Below are 19466 nucleotides of genomic sequence, written 5' to 3'. Positions count from 1 at the left end.
TTTGACTAAACACTACTTTGGTCCCCCCCATCCCCCAGGATTATAAGAATATTCATAAAAGGTGCAATTTCAACTAAAGAAATGGAAATTTGACTTGGAATTTCTCACTCAGTATGCCCTTTTTCCCAGCTGACTAACTTTTTAAACAGGAGACTGTCGCTCTTTATGAACTCTGTTAAGTGTCCATTATATTTAGTTTCCTGACGTGCTTTAATTCTGCTGCTCTTTCTTCCAAATGTCACAAAATGGAAGGGTTTACATTGAGTTCAACAATTCTTTATCTTCAAACTGTTACCTAGATCAAAAGAACTAATCAGAACAATATGCAGTGTGGATATATGTTTTCAACTAAAAGTGACTTAGGGGCTTGTTAGTGATATAATTAAAGTATACCTTACTGAACAAATACCTTTATTTTTCTTTCCTTTCCTTTTTCTCTTTCTTCCTTTTTTCCTTTGTTCCCCTTCCTCTCACTCTCCTTCCCTCTTCCTTCTTCCTTTCTCCTCCTTCCCTTCCTCTCCCCCTGACCCCGTCCCACCACCCACCCGCTCTCTCCATCATCAGGACCAGAAAGCCACAGAAATTTGTTACATAGAAATAATGTGTTTTCTGAAAAGTCCCACGTAATGGGAACTCAGTATAGGATTACCCGGAAAGATAATTGGGAAACAAACAAACAAAACAAAACAAAACAAAAAACAGTGGTAAGCAGTAAAACCAATGAAGTTGTAAAATAATGGGTAGGTTTAAGTAAGTAGGGAAGAATGGAGCAAGACATTCCAGAAGAGAAAAGAGACTTTGTAAGCATACTCAGGAAGATGGGAAGTCCTTTTATGGCAGTAGGTAGTTTCAAGCAGAGATCTGTGCAGAATTATTTGACCTAAAATAGCACAATTTATGGTTGTTTTTTGGGATTGTAACGTTACATAAGTAAGATATAAAAAGATACTTTATAAGATGCTATTTGCATAGCTATTACTATTTGCTAAAAATGTAGTTAAAAATAATTACAAAACTTAAACATGTTCAGGAAGAAAATATATACACACATACAGTACACATACATTCTGGAAAAAATAAAAACCATTAGTAAAACAAATGTTTTGCGTATACAGATAACCTTTTATTTCGGAGATACTGTCATACTGGCTTTAGAACGCATTTATTAATTTATCAGGTTGTTTTTTAAGTACCAAAGCAATATATGTTGTTTGTAATCACTTAACTAATAAGTGTAGGGCTTCCCTGGTGGCGCAGTGGTTGAGAGTCCGCTTGCCATTGCGGGGGACATGGGTTCGTGCCCCGGTGCAGGAGGATCCCACATGCCGCGGAGCGGCTGGGCCCGTGAGCCATGGCCGCTGAGCCTGCGCGTCCGGAGCCTGTGCTCCTCAACGGGAGAGGCCACAGCAGTGAGAGGCCTGCGTACCAAAAAAAAAATAAAAATAAAAAGTGTATAGAGGAATGTTATTTTCACCCTACTTACTCAAAACCCTGTCCATTTGGGGTAACAGACATAGTTTAGTGTATATTCATCCATACTTCTTTCTTCTATGTGCAAACAAAAAATTCAGGGCCCATTGGCTGGCCTCCTCCCTCTCTCCCTTCTATAGCTTTTGTAGGCTTTACTCTGAAATTTGTTTTTTGTTTTTTTTAACTTGAGAACACATAATGGACTTTTTCAGTAAATATAGAACTAAGCCAGTCTTTTAAATAGCTACAAAATAATGTGGATGTGCCATAATTAATTGTAGTATTTCCCTATAAGTAGAAATTCATGGGTTTTTTCTGTTTGATTTCTATCCCAAACTGAGTTTGCTAGACCAAAGTATATGCATATTTTACATTTTAATGGATACTGTTATTTCTTTTCCCAATAGACGTGATTGTGTGAGGATGTTATTGCATAACTTTTTGAGAGTCTGGTGGGTAGAAATTGACACTTTGATTTTATTTTGTGACTGCCTGTGAGGTTGAGTGTTTATTCATATATTGATTAGCTATCTGGATTTTCTCATCCATGTGTTGTCTTTCCACATCCTGTGCCTCTTTATTTATTGAGATGTTTTCTCTTTTTTAAAAATGAGTTTATCACATATCTTTGTATAAGTTGCAGATCTTTTCTTTCAGGTATTTTGTGTGTGTGTTTGTACTTTGCTTGCTGATGGTACTTTTTGCAAAATTGAAATTTTAATTTTTGTATGTTGTGATATTTATGTCTAAAAACTAATATGATGTGTTATTATGACAACCAACTAATATCTCATACGTTATTTAAGCAGGCAGTGCATATTATTTGTCTTTGCCCTTTAGATGATCTTTGTGCAGTTTTGCATGAAATATTTTTAAAGATCTGAGTTACTATGTCATTAAAAAATAATTTATTTTACATTTTTGCCTTAGCATAATATAAAACTGTTATTTTGCTTTACTAGCATATGTCAAATTCTTCTGTTGATTTAAAAACATAATTTGTTTTACAGAGACTGTATTTTGTTAATTTTATGTGTTGAGAATGCAAATTTTCAAGCATGTTGAAGCTACTTGTCAATGTTGTAACCTTTTGTATGGTGTTTCAGACCTTGAGGAAGTTGAATACATGTTTGGTGATTGGACCTTGAGGAAGTTGAATATATGTTTGGTGGTTGATTACAGAGGCAAAAATTATTGTTTTCATTGAAGAAGTCACTGGCAAACTCTGAATTGCTAAATTCAATGGCCTTTTAATTTTCTATGTACTCTTCGTATTTGGTCTCATTTCAGCATTTAACATTGGTGACCAACGTTCCTTCTTAAAACTTTTGGTTTTCATAGTTTCAGTGTTTTACTCTAGTTCTTATCAGTGGCAAAACTGTGGTTCAAATAGTTGTATTTGGGAACCAAATTATTTGGGTTCAAATCCTCGGCCAGTAGTTATTAGTTTTGACTTTGAGTTAGTTATATTCTCTCTGTGCCTTAGTTTCCTCATTTATAAACTGGGAATAGTAATCACTCCTATCCATGGAATTGCTGTGAGGATTAAATGAATAGAAATAGAAGTTATATGCCTTCATTAACTCCCTCTTAGTCTATTACAGTAACCAGCACCTTTACTAGTTTGAATGTCACCAGTCTCCATCTAGTTGTATAAAGAATTTGTTCATGTTGTACTTAAATTTGTCCAGAAGCTTCTCATTTCTTACAAGGTAAATCCAGAGTTTAAAACATGGCTTCTAAGGCCCTCCAAACCTGACCCCCGTCTTTTTATCTTCATTTCAGTTATTCACAGCTCCAGATAACCTAGTTCTCCTTCCTAAAACTTTCCTGTTAGTTTCATGCCATCTTGCTTTAACTTTAACTTGCTCTTATCTAAAATGATCGCCTGTTTTTCTCTGGAATGAGGGCTTCTCCGTCATTTATATTTAGTCTATATTTCTTGTTCCACCCATGATTCTTAGTGTATAAGTACCATATCTTAATAATTAAGTTAATTTTAATATTCCCAGTCCCAGGCTCCATGCTTATGACATGGTATGCCCTTTACATAACTGTAGAGAATAGAGAATCTACAGATTTTAATTAAAGGCATTCGTATTTAATATTTTAGAGTAACAGTCATCAGATATTAGTGGTAACTTGGCTTAGTTACGTTATTTTTATGTACAAAATGTCAAAGCCTTATTTATTGGGTTGGCCAAAAAGTGCCCTCGGTTTTTTAAGTAAAAATAAAAGACACATTTTTCATTTTTGCCAGGAACTTTATTGACCAGCATATTCACCCTTTTGTTCCACTACCCTCTGCCGTTTTTCAGGCAACTTCATAATTCCATCTTCCCAAAACTTTTTATCTTTTTGAGCAAAGAACTGTTCCAGGTGCCTTTTACAGTCTTCCAGGGAATCAAAATTTTTTCCATTAAGAGAATTTTGTACAGACCTAAATAAATTGAAATCTGCAGATGCAATGTCTGGTGAATATGGTGGATGAATCAGAACTTCCCACCCAAGCTGTAGCAGTTTTTGCCTGGTCATCAAAGAAGCATGTGGTCTTGCGTTATCCTGCTGGAAGATGATGCGTTTTCTGTTGACTAAATCTGGACGCTTTTCGACAAGTGCTACTTTCAGTTGGTCTAATTGGGAGTGGTACTTGCTGGAATTAATCCTTTGGTTTTCCAGAAGGAGCTCATAATAGAGGACTCCCTTCCACTCCCATCATATATACACAACATCACCTTCTTTGGATGAAGACCGGCCTTCGGTGTGGTTGGTGGTGGTTCATTTTCCTTGCGCCACAATCTCTTCCATTCCACATTATCGTACAGTATCCACTTTTCATTGCCCATCACAATTTGTTCTAAAAACGGAACGTTTTCATTACATTTAAGTAGAGAATCACATGTGGAAATACGGTCAAGGTTTTTTTCGCTTAACTTATGTGCAGCCCAAACATCAAAGTGATGAACATAACCAAGCTGGTACAGATGACTTTCAATGCTTGATTTGGAAATTTTGAGTATGTCGGCTATCTCCTGCATGGTATAACGTTGATTGTTCTCAGTTAATGTCTCAATTTGATCACTGTCAACTTCAACTGATCTACCCGACCATGGAGCATCGTCCAGCGAGAAATCTCCAGCACGAAACTTCACAAACTACTTTTGACACATTCAGTCAGTCACAGCACATTCTCCCTACAATGCACAAATCTTGTTTTGTGTTTCAGTTGCATTTTTACCTTTCTTGAAATAATAAAGCATAATATGCTTAAAATGTTGGGGTTTTTTCCTTCCATCTTCAACGTTAAAATGGCTACACAAAAATTCACCAATTTTGATAAGTCTTTTTTTTAAATGCACGCTGATATGACAGCGGTCACATACACTCTAACAAAATTGTTTCGAATGAAATTAAAAACAACTAAGTGCTACTAGAGCCATCTTATGGAAAAAAACAAATGAAACTTTTGGCCCACCCAATAGATCGGGATAGTAGTTTTTGTCATACTTTGTTTTATTATAGTTTGTGTAGTAATTCAGTTCATTTTTTTCTTCATGGCTCTATTGTTCTATGAGTTAAGATATATTTAAAGTCTTAAATGAGTTTTATTACCCTTAACATTCCTCTTGTGTTTCTAAGGATAGTACCTACTTCATTGAAATCTGAATTATCTTTAATCTGAAAATATGTATGTTTACCATTAATTTTTGCTAATTTTAACTGCTTGGGCAATGCAGAGTCAGTTAAGTTAGATCTGACTAAGTCATAATCTAATTTTAGTCAGAGGAGAGGAAATAAAACTGTACTTTGTTTTATAATTTTAATGGTCTGGATCTCCTTTCCATTTTAATCTGAAAGAAAATTATTAACAGGTTGAGAATTTCTAATTTGGCTTCTGGGGTAATTCCACAGCAATAAAAGACACTGTGATTCTTTCTTTATCTTTTTTTTTTTATTTGTTTGCTTTGTTTTTTGATGTGCAACTTGAACCTTCATTCCTGACAGCACCTATTTCCATTCTTCTCATGCTCCTTATTTCATCACCTTTTCTCTTCCTTCTTCATATTTAACAAATGACCTCGTCTCCTGCTTCACATAGGAAACAGAAGCCATCAGACAGAAATGCCTAAACTTTCTGACATGGAACCTGTAACTTACATATAACCTTATTGATATCCATAGGCATCTCTCTTCCACCACCCTTCCCTCTCTTTTCATAACAGTACAGTAGAAGAGGTGTTCCCTGTCACTTTTATCCAACAAGTACTCTTAACTCCAACCTACCAAACTATGTGGATTTTCTGACATACTCTTCTTAAAAATTCCTCTGTACTTTCCTTCTGCATCAAATTTTACCCCACATATTCTCTCCCTGATAAATTCCTACTTACCTTTTAACACTTGCTTTAATCCTCTGTTAATCTTTTTTGTTTTGTTTTGTTAATCCTTTCCTCAACCTGCTCTCTCCTACTCATCAAGCAAGATAGTCTGTCTACCTGATATGCTTCATTGGCAGTTTATATAGGCCTCTATGCTAATAATACTTACCACTCTGTATTGAATCTCTCCTATTCAGAGTCTTACACTTTTGTTCACTTGACCCCTCCATCAGACTGTGAATTTAATGAAGAGTTATACTTATATCTCAAGTGCTGGGATAAAATTTGGCATACTATAATCTTTCCGTAATTCTTTGGATGGATAGTTTGTAAAAGATCACTTGGTTAGTGTGAATTAGGTTTAGGACCCAGACCTCTTGACTTCAGCATTCATTATCATGCTGTTTCTACAGGTTCTGTGTTATTAAGTCCTTACAATAATCCTACTCTTTTTAAAGAGACTATTATAGTGCACAATTGTGTCCTTACATGCCCTATTAACAGTATTATTAGTTTTAATGAAATGTTTATACTTTTTAACACTTTTAGTCTAGTATCTGGACTGTTCATCATTTTAGTTGTCATTTTAGTTTTAGAGAATATAGCTCCTTCTGGATTAACTGCACAAGTCTTTTCATTGTTTAAATACTGGAAATAACTTTTGCAGTGTCATGTCACTGTATGTCATTGGGTTTCCACATTTCCCTTTTGTGACAGTAGCTACTTTTATTCTGTGACATTTAGTCTGGTCACTTGAGTGGAAGTGGTACAAAAAAACTTAATTCTTCATGCATTGTTTGACCTTTAATCTTCACAGTCACATCTTTTTAAATTCTGCACCCATTATAGTAGTAGTAGTATATCCCATGTATAAAATTGCTCACTTTATAAATTTCCTACTTCTTGTTCTGATGTTGTTTGGCGGTCTTAAATCCCTGAAAATAATTTTTGGTAACGATGTGTGGTTTATTGATATCAGCCAGACATGTTATCTGTGGGCAAACTTTTCAGTCTCATTAAGCCTCTTTTTATACTGGTAAATAAGAATAACTCTTCTTTTATATATAAATATATATAAACACACATATGTATACATAAAATATACATAACATTGCTCCCTTTATACTTCACTTCTTAACGTGTAGTACTCGAAGATACGAATTAGATTTGGGGGAATTTCCTGGCAGTCCAGTGGTTAGGACTCGGTGCTTTCACTGCTGTGGCCAGAGTTCAATCCATGGTTGGGGAACTAAGATCCCTCAAGCCGTGCAGTGCGGCCAAAAAAAAAAAAAAGAAGTTAGATTTGGAATTAGATTGTTTTCATCTTGTTTTTTTAACTTTATCAACTACAATTTTGATTTGTACTGACTTTATTAGTTAATAGAACTAGAGTTAGAAACTAGAACACAGTAAGTGAAATAATTACCAGAATCTTCTGAAAATTGCCAGAATTTTCAAAAGATTCATTTACTGTTAAATAGGATTTTTTTTTTCATTTTAAAACCCTGCATATTTAAAAGAAAGAGAAAAGTTTCTTGTGATCTTTGTTCCTTTGCCAAAACAATACCTTTTCTCATTTACCCAAATTGGTTATTATGGTATTTAATTCTATGCTAGGCAAGGGTATGTTGTCATTTGACCAAAGTTTGTTTTATTACACCCTTACTTTAATTCTTTGGTGAATGAAAGTAAAGAAAGAAATTTGGAAGAAAATTAAGAAGTGAATAACCCAGGTTCTACAGCCTTTCTTTCATAGATACTCTATCAGTTACACAATTCTTTATAGTTTTCCTCTGAACCTTATCTGAATACTCCATAGTTTCTTTAAAAGTTGAAATTCAGAACTCTGGAAACAGTTTTTAATGAGGTACTTAATGTATGTCTATATTCTTAAAATACTTAGGCAAGTTTGAGAAAAATTACCTCATGACTATACTATTAAACAACTGTATGATTTGACTTTAGTATAATATTGTTCATGTATTGTGTGTGTGTATATGTCAAAGATAATACATGAAGGGCCCTAAGTGTGATTTAGCCAGTTTTGATACATTGAACTACATAAAAGTAACTCTTTAAGTATGTTCTCTCCAAATAATAGCAAATGGAGGAGGACTTCTGCTTTGAGTGAAATTGTTAGGCACTCCCTGTAGCGCTCAGTAAATTAGATGGACACAGACAGCTGCACAAGGAAGATAGGCCTAGGAAAGACTAAATAAGTGGGGTTCAGTCACATCCAAGTGAAATTATATCAGTCAATGACTTTCTTTTTAAGTGATTGGAATCTTCCAGACCCATTTCTTTTGTCCGTTTACTCATTGGTGTCAATTATTAAAGAATTGAAAAATTGCCTGATTATATCAAGAACCTTGTTGTGACATGACCTGTAAATGTAGATCTTTTTAAAAGGAAAGTTGAGTTTCATGTAGTGAGAGCCTTGAGCACTCTGACCAAAAATTTATTTGACTGTGCTTTTGACGCTTTCATTTGTAAAGAAAGTATAGAATCTATTTTCTCCCTATTTTTTTAAAAATAAGATTCCTATGTTTATTCTCATCAAATTTATTTTCTAAACTATTCAATATTTATTAAGGATATTAAAATGCATTTATTTATTCATACATCAAACTGTTATATGGAAGGTATATAAGAGACATCAGAATTTAGAGGATGATGGGAATATTCCTAAAAGGATGAGGGAGAAATCTTATGTAAACCAAGGAGAAATTTGAGTTGCATGTTGAAGTATGTATGAGCAGGTTTCAGAAGATTGAGATGGGAGGTACCAAATCCTTCAAGAGAATGAATATGAATAAAGAAATAGCGTGGGATCCTTGGAGTCATTTGTAATGTAGGTTAAAGGTAGATTGGGGCCTGGATTCAGTCTAAAGATTTTAAGAGTCATAATGGGGATTTATTGAAGGTAAGAGATAATAGGGAGAATAGTCCTTTAGGAGATTGATATTGTGGTGGCCTGTGTGATGAAGGAATGGGCAGCTGGAGATAGACCAATTTGGGGGCCTAGAACTTAGACTGATGGAAAAATAAATGGAAAGGATTCAGTAGATTCAGGAGACGTAAGTTCACAGTAGAAGTTACAGCAGATAATTAACGAAAATGAGGAGGCAAGGAAGAAAGGGGAGTGTTAAACCAAACTATCCGACTTTAAGGTAACTAATTTGAAAGAATGGTGATACCAATAACAGAAAGATTAGTGGCTATATTTATTTTTTGGAGACAAATACAATAGGTGAATGACATCATAGGGAATTGTGAGGTTTCTTTTTAGGAGCTATTGAAGTAGAAATTTTCAGAATGCACTTAAAGTTATGTGATTATAAATACAGAGAGGAATCCAAACCCTGGAAATAGATCTAGTAACTGTTACAGATCTGTTCTGTACAACTCAAGTATCCAATCCTAATTTTCCTACCTTTACTTTAAGTAAATGACTGTGTCTCTGTGTCTCTGAAGGTCTGGTAAGGAATCATGTTCCATAAGAACAGAGGAACTGAAAGAATTGGGTAGATGTCCTTGGTTTAGTTGGACCACAGGCTGAGTCCAGAGAAATTGAATTATCTCATAGGAGATCCTCAAGATGAGATTGTTTAATATTCTGTGGGGTTTTTTTTAAAGCTTTGTTTTGGTGACCACAGTATTTATGTGTACAAATAATATTTGTCTGTGCTTAGTTGAATGTCAACTGGAATATTTGTAATTTGTCTCCTACCTCCCTTTATTTTTTTTAGCTTTTGTTTCTATGCCTCTTTCTTTGTGATTTCTTCACAGCAGCTGAATTTAGTCTACTTTAAGGCTCTTAATCTTTAGGGTACATTGAAATCACCGGAAAGGCTTATTAAACCACAGAATTTCTGCTTTGGACGCTCTGGAGTGGTGCCCAAGAATTTGTATTTGTAATAAATTCTCAGCTGTTGCTCATTCTGATGATTCGGGGACCATACTCTGAGAACCACTGCTTTGTTCCAGAAGCCCTTTAGCTGAAGCTTTAAGATAGTGGTTCTCAGCTTGGCTAGAGATGCAAGTTACCCATAGGAAGAATTACAAACAACACGATCATAAAATTATTCTTGGAGATTCTGAATCAGTAGGTTCTAAATCTGTGGAGTAGAGTTTGGCAGAGGCAGAGTTAAGGCTGGCTTAATCCTCATCTGAAAGTCTCCCTTTCTTTCACATTCTCAAGTTCATTGTTTATCCCCATTGCATGTAACTCAGCAACTTTTTCAATATCATCACACTGAATAAGAATCAGTGAAGTGTGAACACTCCCAAATCTTGGCATATTTGTCTCTTCCTCTATTTCTGTCTTTCTGGCATTCTTTGCCTTCATTTTTCTCTACCCCTGATCTATCAAAGGCACCATGATGTGAAAATGAAGACTTTAACATTTAAATTTAAATTTAAAGGGAGATGTGGTGGGGGGAAGGGGGGGAGTGTATGTGCTCAATTTTTCTGTAAATCTAAAACTTCTAAAAAATAAAGTCCATTAATTAAAATTTAAAGGCAGGTAAGTGAAATTTTCATGTATATTTAAAAAATTTTGTTATAAAAATATACTTACAAAAAATCAAAAATATAAAAAAAGTTTGAATTACTATGATCTTATAGCATCTTAGTATATTTACTTTTATTCATATAATTTTAATAATTGTGTTCAAAAAGTTTAAAATATATACCTGCTGTGCATTATTTGAAAACTAAAAATATCAGAGTAATTGGGGAACCATTTTCCATCATAACGTTTCTTGATCTCCATTTCTTTTTTTCCCATTTTTTCGGCTTACTTAAGACCTTTCTCAGTGTCTACACTGTTCTCTGTGATGTTATTCTGTACACCTTAGCTGCTTCAGTGTTTCCTCTTGCCTTCTTTCTATGTTTCTCACTTCTGATTAGGCCTCCTTGGATCCCACTCTCTTTGCCTTGGCTGTCCACATTTTTTATTGCTAGAGTATAACTGCTTTCTGTAGCTCTAATGTATCTTGATTCCTCCAACCTTCTGGGTTCTTCTCTTGCCTGATTAAATGGCCTAAACCCAAACTCCAGTCATTGAAGAAATTCTACCAGAATCCTCCCTAACTTTCAGAGCAGGCCATGCATTCTCCTGCTTCTTCATTTTCTGTTGAGCCCAGCTGTTCTTTATTCTCCAAATACAATTATTCCAAGGCTGTCTTGAACATTTACTGAACCATTCAGGGTAAAAGAGTCTAAAATTTAAAATTAAATGCTTTATACCACTGTTCTTAGGAGTTACTTGGCCATCCCTAACACTAAGAGTGTTCCCGTTATGCCCTAGACCTGGCTTTATAAAAAGCAGTGATCAATGATTTTAGTTAATGTCTTTAGAACTAAATTGATGCTGTATTGTACATCATGAAGAGATTAGATTCTAAAGAGGAAATTAGAAAATAAACTGGGTCTTGTGAAGGAAACAACTTAGAAGTTACATTTTAAGAATGCTTTTCTATTAGTAAAAATTGGAAAAGAGATGTTTAATATTCAAAATATTTATATTTGGATAATGAAAGTAGACAAGCTGCCACTGAATCTGTCTTATTAAGGTGGTATTCTGATAAAATTTGGATTGAAAAGAAAATGTTTATTCAGTATATTTTTTTCCTTTATAATTAAGTTGATTTGATGATTTGTTAGACATGTGGAATAGCTAACCTGCTTCACACATTTAATATTCAATGTATGACATTCTTTGATTTTCATATCTATATTAAAACATTAAACCTTTAAGTAACTTAGTGTGATTTATAAATATTTTTATGTTACATTATCAGTGTTTGAATTTTTAAATTTTCTTTTTCTCTTTAAAATAAATGCATTATAGACAAGTAAATTGTATTTAAAGAAAACAGAAGCCTGAACATGGTAACCATTAATTACATAGTGAAGTGTGGTATTTCTGGAGTATGCAGTTTTAGAGTAGTAAACATCATAATTTCTAGCATATATAGCAATGAAATATTTCTCGTTTCACTCATTTATTTTTCTGTAAAATTTATTTTTTGTAATTACAAACTCATTTTCTATTGCAATGTGGTAATATTGTTAACTTGTTAACTTACACAAAAGGGATTATCTATTGTTAAGAAAGACTGGGACTCCACCCATAGTTCTGCTACTGGCTAGATGAATGACCTTGAATTAAGTTACCGTGATAGTCATTTTTTCATCTATAAAGTGAAGGCATCAACCTCAATTTTTCCCCAGGTTTTGTAACTTTTGTAACTCAAAGCAATTTCAAAACAAGTATTAATACAATACAGTTCTGAAAAGGATCTCACTATTCTTTGACACTTGAATCATCTGCTCAGTATCACTACTAAAGCCACAGGGAAAAAGCTACTGCCAGGGATAGAAGTGTATAAGTAACCCATTCCCTCTTGAGGCAGCTCTGACCACTGGCAATTTCTTTCTCCAAGTGAGCTAACATATCTCTTCTTAATAATTTCAATCCTTGGAATCATATAAAACAAGCATAATCCAGCTTCTAGTATTAGAAACCAACTATATTGTTTTCTGGTTTTTCTTTCTTTTTTATTTTGAAACATCCTGTTAAATCTGTTCCTCCTATAACAAGGTTTTGATCTGTGTTGGTTTTTTATAGTTTCAGACATATAAAATAGACATATTAATGGAATTAGAATTTGTAGATAAGATTGGATATAAATTTTGGAGTTGATGATGAATTTTGATATCTAGGTAATAATGTATAAGAATCTCATATTTTTAACATTTTAATTGAACCCCATAGACATGTTAAAAGTCTGTATGAACTGGAATTTAAAATAATGCTAGTGTTAGATGCTTACTATATCCCAGGCTCTATTCTCTGCTTTCTAAGTGTATTATCTCATTCAGTTTTTAACAACAGTCCTCTGAGGTATGGCCATCTCCATTTTGGAGATTAGGTAACTGAGGTACAGAGGCACTAAGCATCATGAAATAGAAATTATTCCAATTATATATTGAAATTCTGTTCTATAAATTGTTATATATTAGAATACAGTTTTTTCCTTCCATTAAATACTACTAGTGTTTGATAAATTTACTGTTGTTCATATTAGTTGCTGAGATTTATAGAGTGCTTATTAAGGGCCAATGTGCTAATGCTTTGTATAGTTGATCTCATGTAGTCCTCAAGGAAACTCCATTACACAGATATTGATTTTATCCCTATCTTATGGGTGAGGAAATTGAGAAGTATTCCTTGTTCAAGATCATACAGCTAGGAAGTGGTAGAGTTAGAGTTTTGAGTTTAGGCAGTCTTGACTGTGTTGCTAATGCTCTAATCATTAGGCATACCGCTCACCAAACTGTGCTCCTTTAGCATATTTGACTTCATTGGGGCAAAAGTAGGTGCTTTTTCTTGGTAGGCATCCAACTATACAGGATAACAGACCATTGGTGCTTGCATCAGGGAAGCCCTTTGAAAATAGTTAATTCCCTTTTTTCTACATTAATTTGTAAGTAAGCTTATTAGAAGCATATGGAATAAATAGAAAGCCAAGACTTGAACTCTGATATAAGAGACCACATGGTAGTCTTTTGTCCTAAGACGGTAGCAGCCAAGACAAGTCATGTTGCTTACTCTGAATATTAAGTGAAATTTTAGGATGGAAGAATACTAGTTAGAGCTTTTCAGTTTTTTTCAAAGTTAAATTTAGATTTAATTAGAATTTAAAGCAGATTTCTGTGACATCTAATGTATCTATTGGGTTGGCCAAAAAGTTCATTCAGTTAGTGAATCGTTCAATAAAATTCTTGGTGAAAATGAAAAATGTCTTTTACTTTTACTTAAAACCAAACGAATTTTTTGGCCAACCCAATATATATTTAAATTCCTATCAGTGTTAACTACAAATGAATCTTTGGGTTGTCTGCTACTCTCTATCGTTTGTGCATGTAATTAAAACTTAAATGTACTTCTGTGGTAAATGATGTGGTTGCTTCCTCTTTCATTTTGCTTATCTAGTAGTGCTTAACCTGCAGGCAAAGCGCTTCTCAGAATATCAGATTTAGAATGTGCTTACATTTCATCACTTGGAGCCTGAAGCACTGAGAAAAGTTAGCACATGTGACTATTTAGCAAGGGAATTCAGCTCTTCCTATCTATTTCCTTGTTACTCAACGAGGGAATTCTGTTCTTTCTGTTTACTTCTCATATGCTGATAAGTACATGTCTCTGAAAACTATGTTTCACGTTATATTCTTTTTTTCTTGTACAATTTTATTTTTCCTTTCTTTGGAATTTATTCATTTTGGCATGGTAGCTCGTCGATGGCATAGTAGTGCTTTATTTATCTGTGATTGTGCCACTTTTCACTTTCTTTTTCTCAGTAGAACTTAGAAGCATTAAACACATCTCTCTAATACTTAAATATTGAAATGAACTTTTTCTATACTGTGTGACTAGTTGGTAATTTAATCTCATCTGCACAGATGTAAATATCTGAAGGAAATGATAAAATTTTGTTTTCCACAATCAAAAAGAAAGTTACTTCTCATCACCAGGCATCTAAAATTTCTCCTCTGAAAATGCGTCGGTAGGGAAATAAATATAAGAAAAACTAAAGAAAGTTTTGAAAAATAAATGCAAGTGAATGACTTGAAAATTTGGCCAAAATTAGTGTTGTATAATCAATGACCAGGTCTTTACAGTGAGGTGTATTCTCTGTTACTTTTGTTGCACAAATCTACTAAAATAGCTAGCTAGGGATATACTTTTCATAATTGTAAGCAAACGTTTCCAATATAGTCTTTAAAAAAAGGAAGGCAAGTATAGGCCCAGGGAATAAGAATCATCTGAATATTTCCTCCCTGAGACTCTGTACTTGAGTAGAACCACTCCTGTAATGTACTGATTAGGTGTGCTTGTTTTCAGTATATTGCATGCTTTCTCAAGCATTGTTAACTTGCCATATTTGATGAAAAAATAGCAAACTGCTATTATTTAAAGCATCTATTAACCAAATTACATGTTTGCTTATATAAATACAAACCCCTCATCATTTTTATATTTTCTTTTTTGTTCTACTAAGATAGATTTATTGTGACAACTAAAAGTAATAATAATACAAGAGGCAACTCAGTGTTTCAAATGATGAAATAGTTCCAATTCAACTAGTAAGAACCTTTACAAGATCATGGCATTTAGGTTTAGGGCATCTGTCTCTTTGGACCAGATCATATGTTATTTGAATCTACTATGGTATTGTTAGTGTGTTTCATAAGACATAGTGCAGAGCTGCTGTGATCTTTAAATGTTAATGTTCTTTTCTTATCACTTTACTGTGTAGATACCCTTCATGAGACCCAACTCTGCCACAGCTCATCCTCGGAGGCAATCCTGGAAACCTCTTTTATAAGTGTGATTTTAAAAATGTGGATAACACTCTCAATAGAGTATATAAAGTAAAGGAGAACAGCTATCTTGTCTTTCCCATAAGCTTATCACTGCAAAAAGTTGCCTTTGCTTGTCAGGTTTGGATAGAATGTAATTGATTGGTTTGTTACTTGGACTGACAAGGCAGTTAATTTGCCTGTGTGGATTTTTTTCTCCTTTTTTTCTTTTGCACTAATCAGAAACATTTGATATGTGCATTGTTGAAAAATACTAGATGATGTCTTGTCAGAATTGTCCTATTAAGTAATGTCTTCCCCTCTTGCTTCTTTGGCAAATGATAGACAGTATTTGGACTTACTTAAGAGTTACTGAAGCCTGTGGGACTTACATGCAATGTGCTACTTGTTGTTGAACAAATCTAGTAACAAACAAGAAAGATAATGCATTCCATGAGTCTGCTATTCTGTTTCATCCAACTTAATACATATATTCATATATGAAATACTGCATTGGGAAACAACTGTAGACTATATTAAATGTTACTTCTATTTATCATATTCAGCAAAAGTGAAAGACTTGTGAAAGCGTATGCCATTCTAGTTTTGACTCATTAGTTCTAGTGTGAAAGCACTAATATTAGTAGCATGCAGTTTTTGCAACTTCAGATTTTAAGCTTGTAAATAAGAATATATCTGTGTTGATCTCTAGATATTTTTTAGTAATAACCAAATATATTCACTCTTTATTGATTCAATACAAACTTTCTCTGTTCAGTATAATTTTATTTTTCTCAACCTTAAGTATGAGGTTACAAAATAAGGAGAGAGACACAAAGCTTTTGACTATACAGCCTGCCAACTGAAAGATCTTCATCAACATTTGTATCTTTCCAAAGGTTTACAGAATTAAAATTTGGTCTTCAAGCTTTAATGAACAAGTCTTAAATCAACGACAGAAATATGTTGAATATTTCATCACTTCATCTTGAACTGATTTAGAAGAGACTGTTTGCTGAAATTGAAATACATATATACATGTAAATTGTCAACATGTCTCTTGGAATTTCCTGATTTATAAATGTGGTTTGGGACATCTTTTCAGGTATAGTGGCATTGAAAATAGTTCAAACATTAGGAATAGAGTAGGAAATGTTATAGATAATTAAAAGCAAGTGTAAATATAAAGTTGCTGTATGCTAGTAATCTTTAGTTATACTAAGGAACCATATTATTGGATATTTAATAAAAGCAGTATGTATATAAAATATGTATAAACTGAGATTATTAACTTATTGAAAGACCTAACATTGGAGGAAAAATATTAATAACCTGTAGCAAAACCAGTAGGCTTTTTTTTTTTAGAAAAAGAATTCATTATTTATCACTGCATAAGCTTAAGAAAAAGTTGGTAGTTATTACTATTGCTGAACTGCAGCTGATTTTAAGAAAAATGTCAGATTGCCATTTCCTTAAAAAAGAATATGCTAGTGCATTTGGACCTGACTCTCCTTTGATATATGGTAAGATATTACTAGTGGTCATTTTATTTTAGATTTTTTTGAAAAATCATTAAACCTTGTGGTTTTGGTGACACTATTAATCAAAGTCCTTTCCACCTGGTTCTATTTAGAATACCATATTATCATCATTCTCCATCTTACTGTTCGGTGGTGGATATGTGGTTCCATATTTGGTGCTAGCCCTAAGAATCTTTGTCACACATCACGAATATAAACCACATAATATTCATAAGATCATTGGTCCTGCAAATGTGTATTTGGAGTAGAACTTTTGAAGAGAGTAGAATGAAACACTTTCTCCTAATCATCTCCTAGACACTCTCATATTTCCATGGTACAAAATTAACCCTTTTCTGTAATTGGTCCAGTTGTTATTCAAAGGAGATATTAATGTGTATATCAAGAGAATATACACTAAATAGTTCATATTTTACATACATGTATAAGAGAAAGCAGTCCGACAGGTAAATGATGGTTATTTGTCGCATGATAGGGAAAGAAAAAAACACTGAAATATCAAGAAGTAAAATAAATAACTCTGAACTACAAGAAGAATGACATGGCAGTATATATAGCAGTGCTTCTCAAACTTTATAGTACATCAGAATCAAGGATTTGTTTAAAAGCAGATCGCTCACCTACTCCCCTCCTCATTTTCCTCCTCATTTTCCTCCCTCTTACTTCTCCCTGCAGTTTCTGATTAAGTGGGTCTGGGATGAGGCCTGAAAATCTGCATTTCTAAAAGTTCCCAAGTGATGCTGAAGCTGGCCAGGGACATCCTTTGAGAACCATTTGTGTATAATATTTTGAAAAGAATCATGGTATTGTGGTTGACATTGATTGATTGAATGTGGCTTTAATCTTGTTAAAAGGGCCCTTAAATTTTCAAAAATACTTGTTTCTAGGTAAAAGGGATTATAGTAGTTTATAGCACATAGAGAATAACTTCTTTATTATACATAAGTTTAGTTAAGCAGGTGTTTATTTTATACCTATTTTGGACACAGCACCATTTTAGGTACAGAAATTAATCAAGGAACATAGCCTTTGTCCATAATTCACTAATTCCTTTGTTAGGAAAAGATTTGAAATTAGGATTATGTTTAACATGAAAACAAATTTAGCCTTAACCTTTATCCATTTTGTTTGTAAATGAAATTTATTTATCATTTATATATCATTGTTATTCGTGTTTCTTGAGTGTTTATCTGATTTTACAATTATAATGTTAAAAATAGATCACTGACCAATAAATAATAAGAATATTCACACTCATTATCCTATTTCCCTGTTTTTACATCCTATTACTTACTAGATCACTCTTTTTAAACTCTTAATGTTTTTTATTTGACAAAACTTACCACTGTTTTACTTGATTCTCAGTATGGGAATATTTTATTAATATTTCACCAAAATCTATTCAAGGAATTCAGAAGGAGTCTCTAGCAGAATGGAATACTAACATTACTAATTTTTCTTTAAACTTTCTGAAATCATTTTGACAATTAAAACTTGTTTAAGAGACTCAGCTTTAGAGTTGCATGGCATATGAAGGCAGAAATTTTTTCCTACCCAGTCAACACTTTATCAATTTACATAATACTAAGGATTGCAATTAAAAATATTTCTGAGATAGACATGCTTTGCAAATACTTTTTTTTTTTTAAATAAACATATAGACCTCTTTCTCCCAGTACACAGTCTTAAGACTTTCTGCAGGCCTGCTGTAAGATTCACTGCTGTTCAGGTACATAGGATATAATGAAACTGGATGTTCATGCTGGGCTTTGTGAATAAAATGAGACTGACCTCCAGCCATTATCTCATTTATCTGATTTACATTGTAAAATCAAGATCTACACTATTGATTAGAGAATAATTAGTTAATTATGAGCAGGGAAATACAAAGTTATGTGGGGCTTGAGCACAGCGGGTTGTACTGCTGAAAAATTTCCAAGGGCATGAGCAGATGGAGATCAGTTTATTAAAGAACAGAGCAGATGTGTTTCAGGTATGAAAATGTCTAATCATTCTCTCATGCTGTGAAGAGGTACTTGACCTTATTGTGTATTTTTATATGAATTCTTTTATTTCATGTTTTAGTTTTGCCTTTCACTTTTAATCTTGTAACTTGACTACTGCAGATGTAGCTAACTGAATTGATCCCATTATTTAAGTGATCATTAAACATGAATTTGGATTTCAATAATTATCCAAATATTTTTTCCAGTTAATATACTTTACAGAATATTTTTGTCTTTCCTACCACTCATTCATTCATTATTGCATGTGATGAGAGTCTATAGTGACATTAATGAAAATATGTTCAAGACCTCCACATTAGCCTTTATTTGTGAAATATCATATAAAAGACATTTTCTAATTATTTTGAAAATGCTCATATAGGTGATTTGCACTAAAAGTGTTGTAAAAAGGAATAAAGTTTGCCTTTATTGATATTAAATGTTATTCTAATATTTGTAGAATGCAGAATTTTTTGCAAGCTTGTATTTTAAAAGTGATTTAACTCATGGGCCACAAACCTGCATTTTCTCCATCTGTTAAAAGGAATAATTGAATTGGCTACTGTTCAATGAAAGAGTCTGTCACTACTGGTTAATACATTTGTGTAGGTGTTTCAGTTGCTAGTAAGATTTTATGTAAGTAATATTAAGACCAATTCTTTTGGTCATTCTTCTATAGAATTTTTGCGTAGAAATGATGA

The 19466-nt window shown here is 33.3% G+C and overlaps 1 protein-coding gene across 8 annotated transcripts in view; it reads left to right on the top strand.

Moving 5' to 3' along the window:
• PHF14 (PHD finger protein 14) overlaps window positions 1–19466 on the top strand; it is a 200505-nt gene that overhangs the window by 105573 nt on the left and 75466 nt on the right. The window contains exon 17 of one of the 8 annotated variants that reach the window (XR_013829637.1): window positions 16118–16323. The exons of 5 other annotated variants lie outside the window; for them this stretch is intronic. Coding sequence is in view for 2 of the 3 variants with exons in the window: in XM_079931049.1 (XP_079787175.1) it covers window positions 16118–16166 (49 nt within the window). In the remaining variant the exon portion in view is untranslated. Of the gene's footprint in view, window positions 1–15175; window positions 16076–16117; window positions 17854–19466 lie in introns of those variants that run through there. 2 more of the 8 variants (XM_079931049.1, XM_079931050.1) reach the window with 2 other exon arrangements.

This window comes from Stenella coeruleoalba (genome assembly GCF_951394435.1).
Source record: "Stenella coeruleoalba genome assembly, chromosome: 9".
Classification (NCBI taxonomy): domain Eukaryota; kingdom Metazoa; phylum Chordata; class Mammalia; order Artiodactyla; family Delphinidae; genus Stenella; species Stenella coeruleoalba.
Note: the sequence above shows the minus strand (reverse complement) of the source record. Positions and strands in the feature narration are given on the sequence as shown.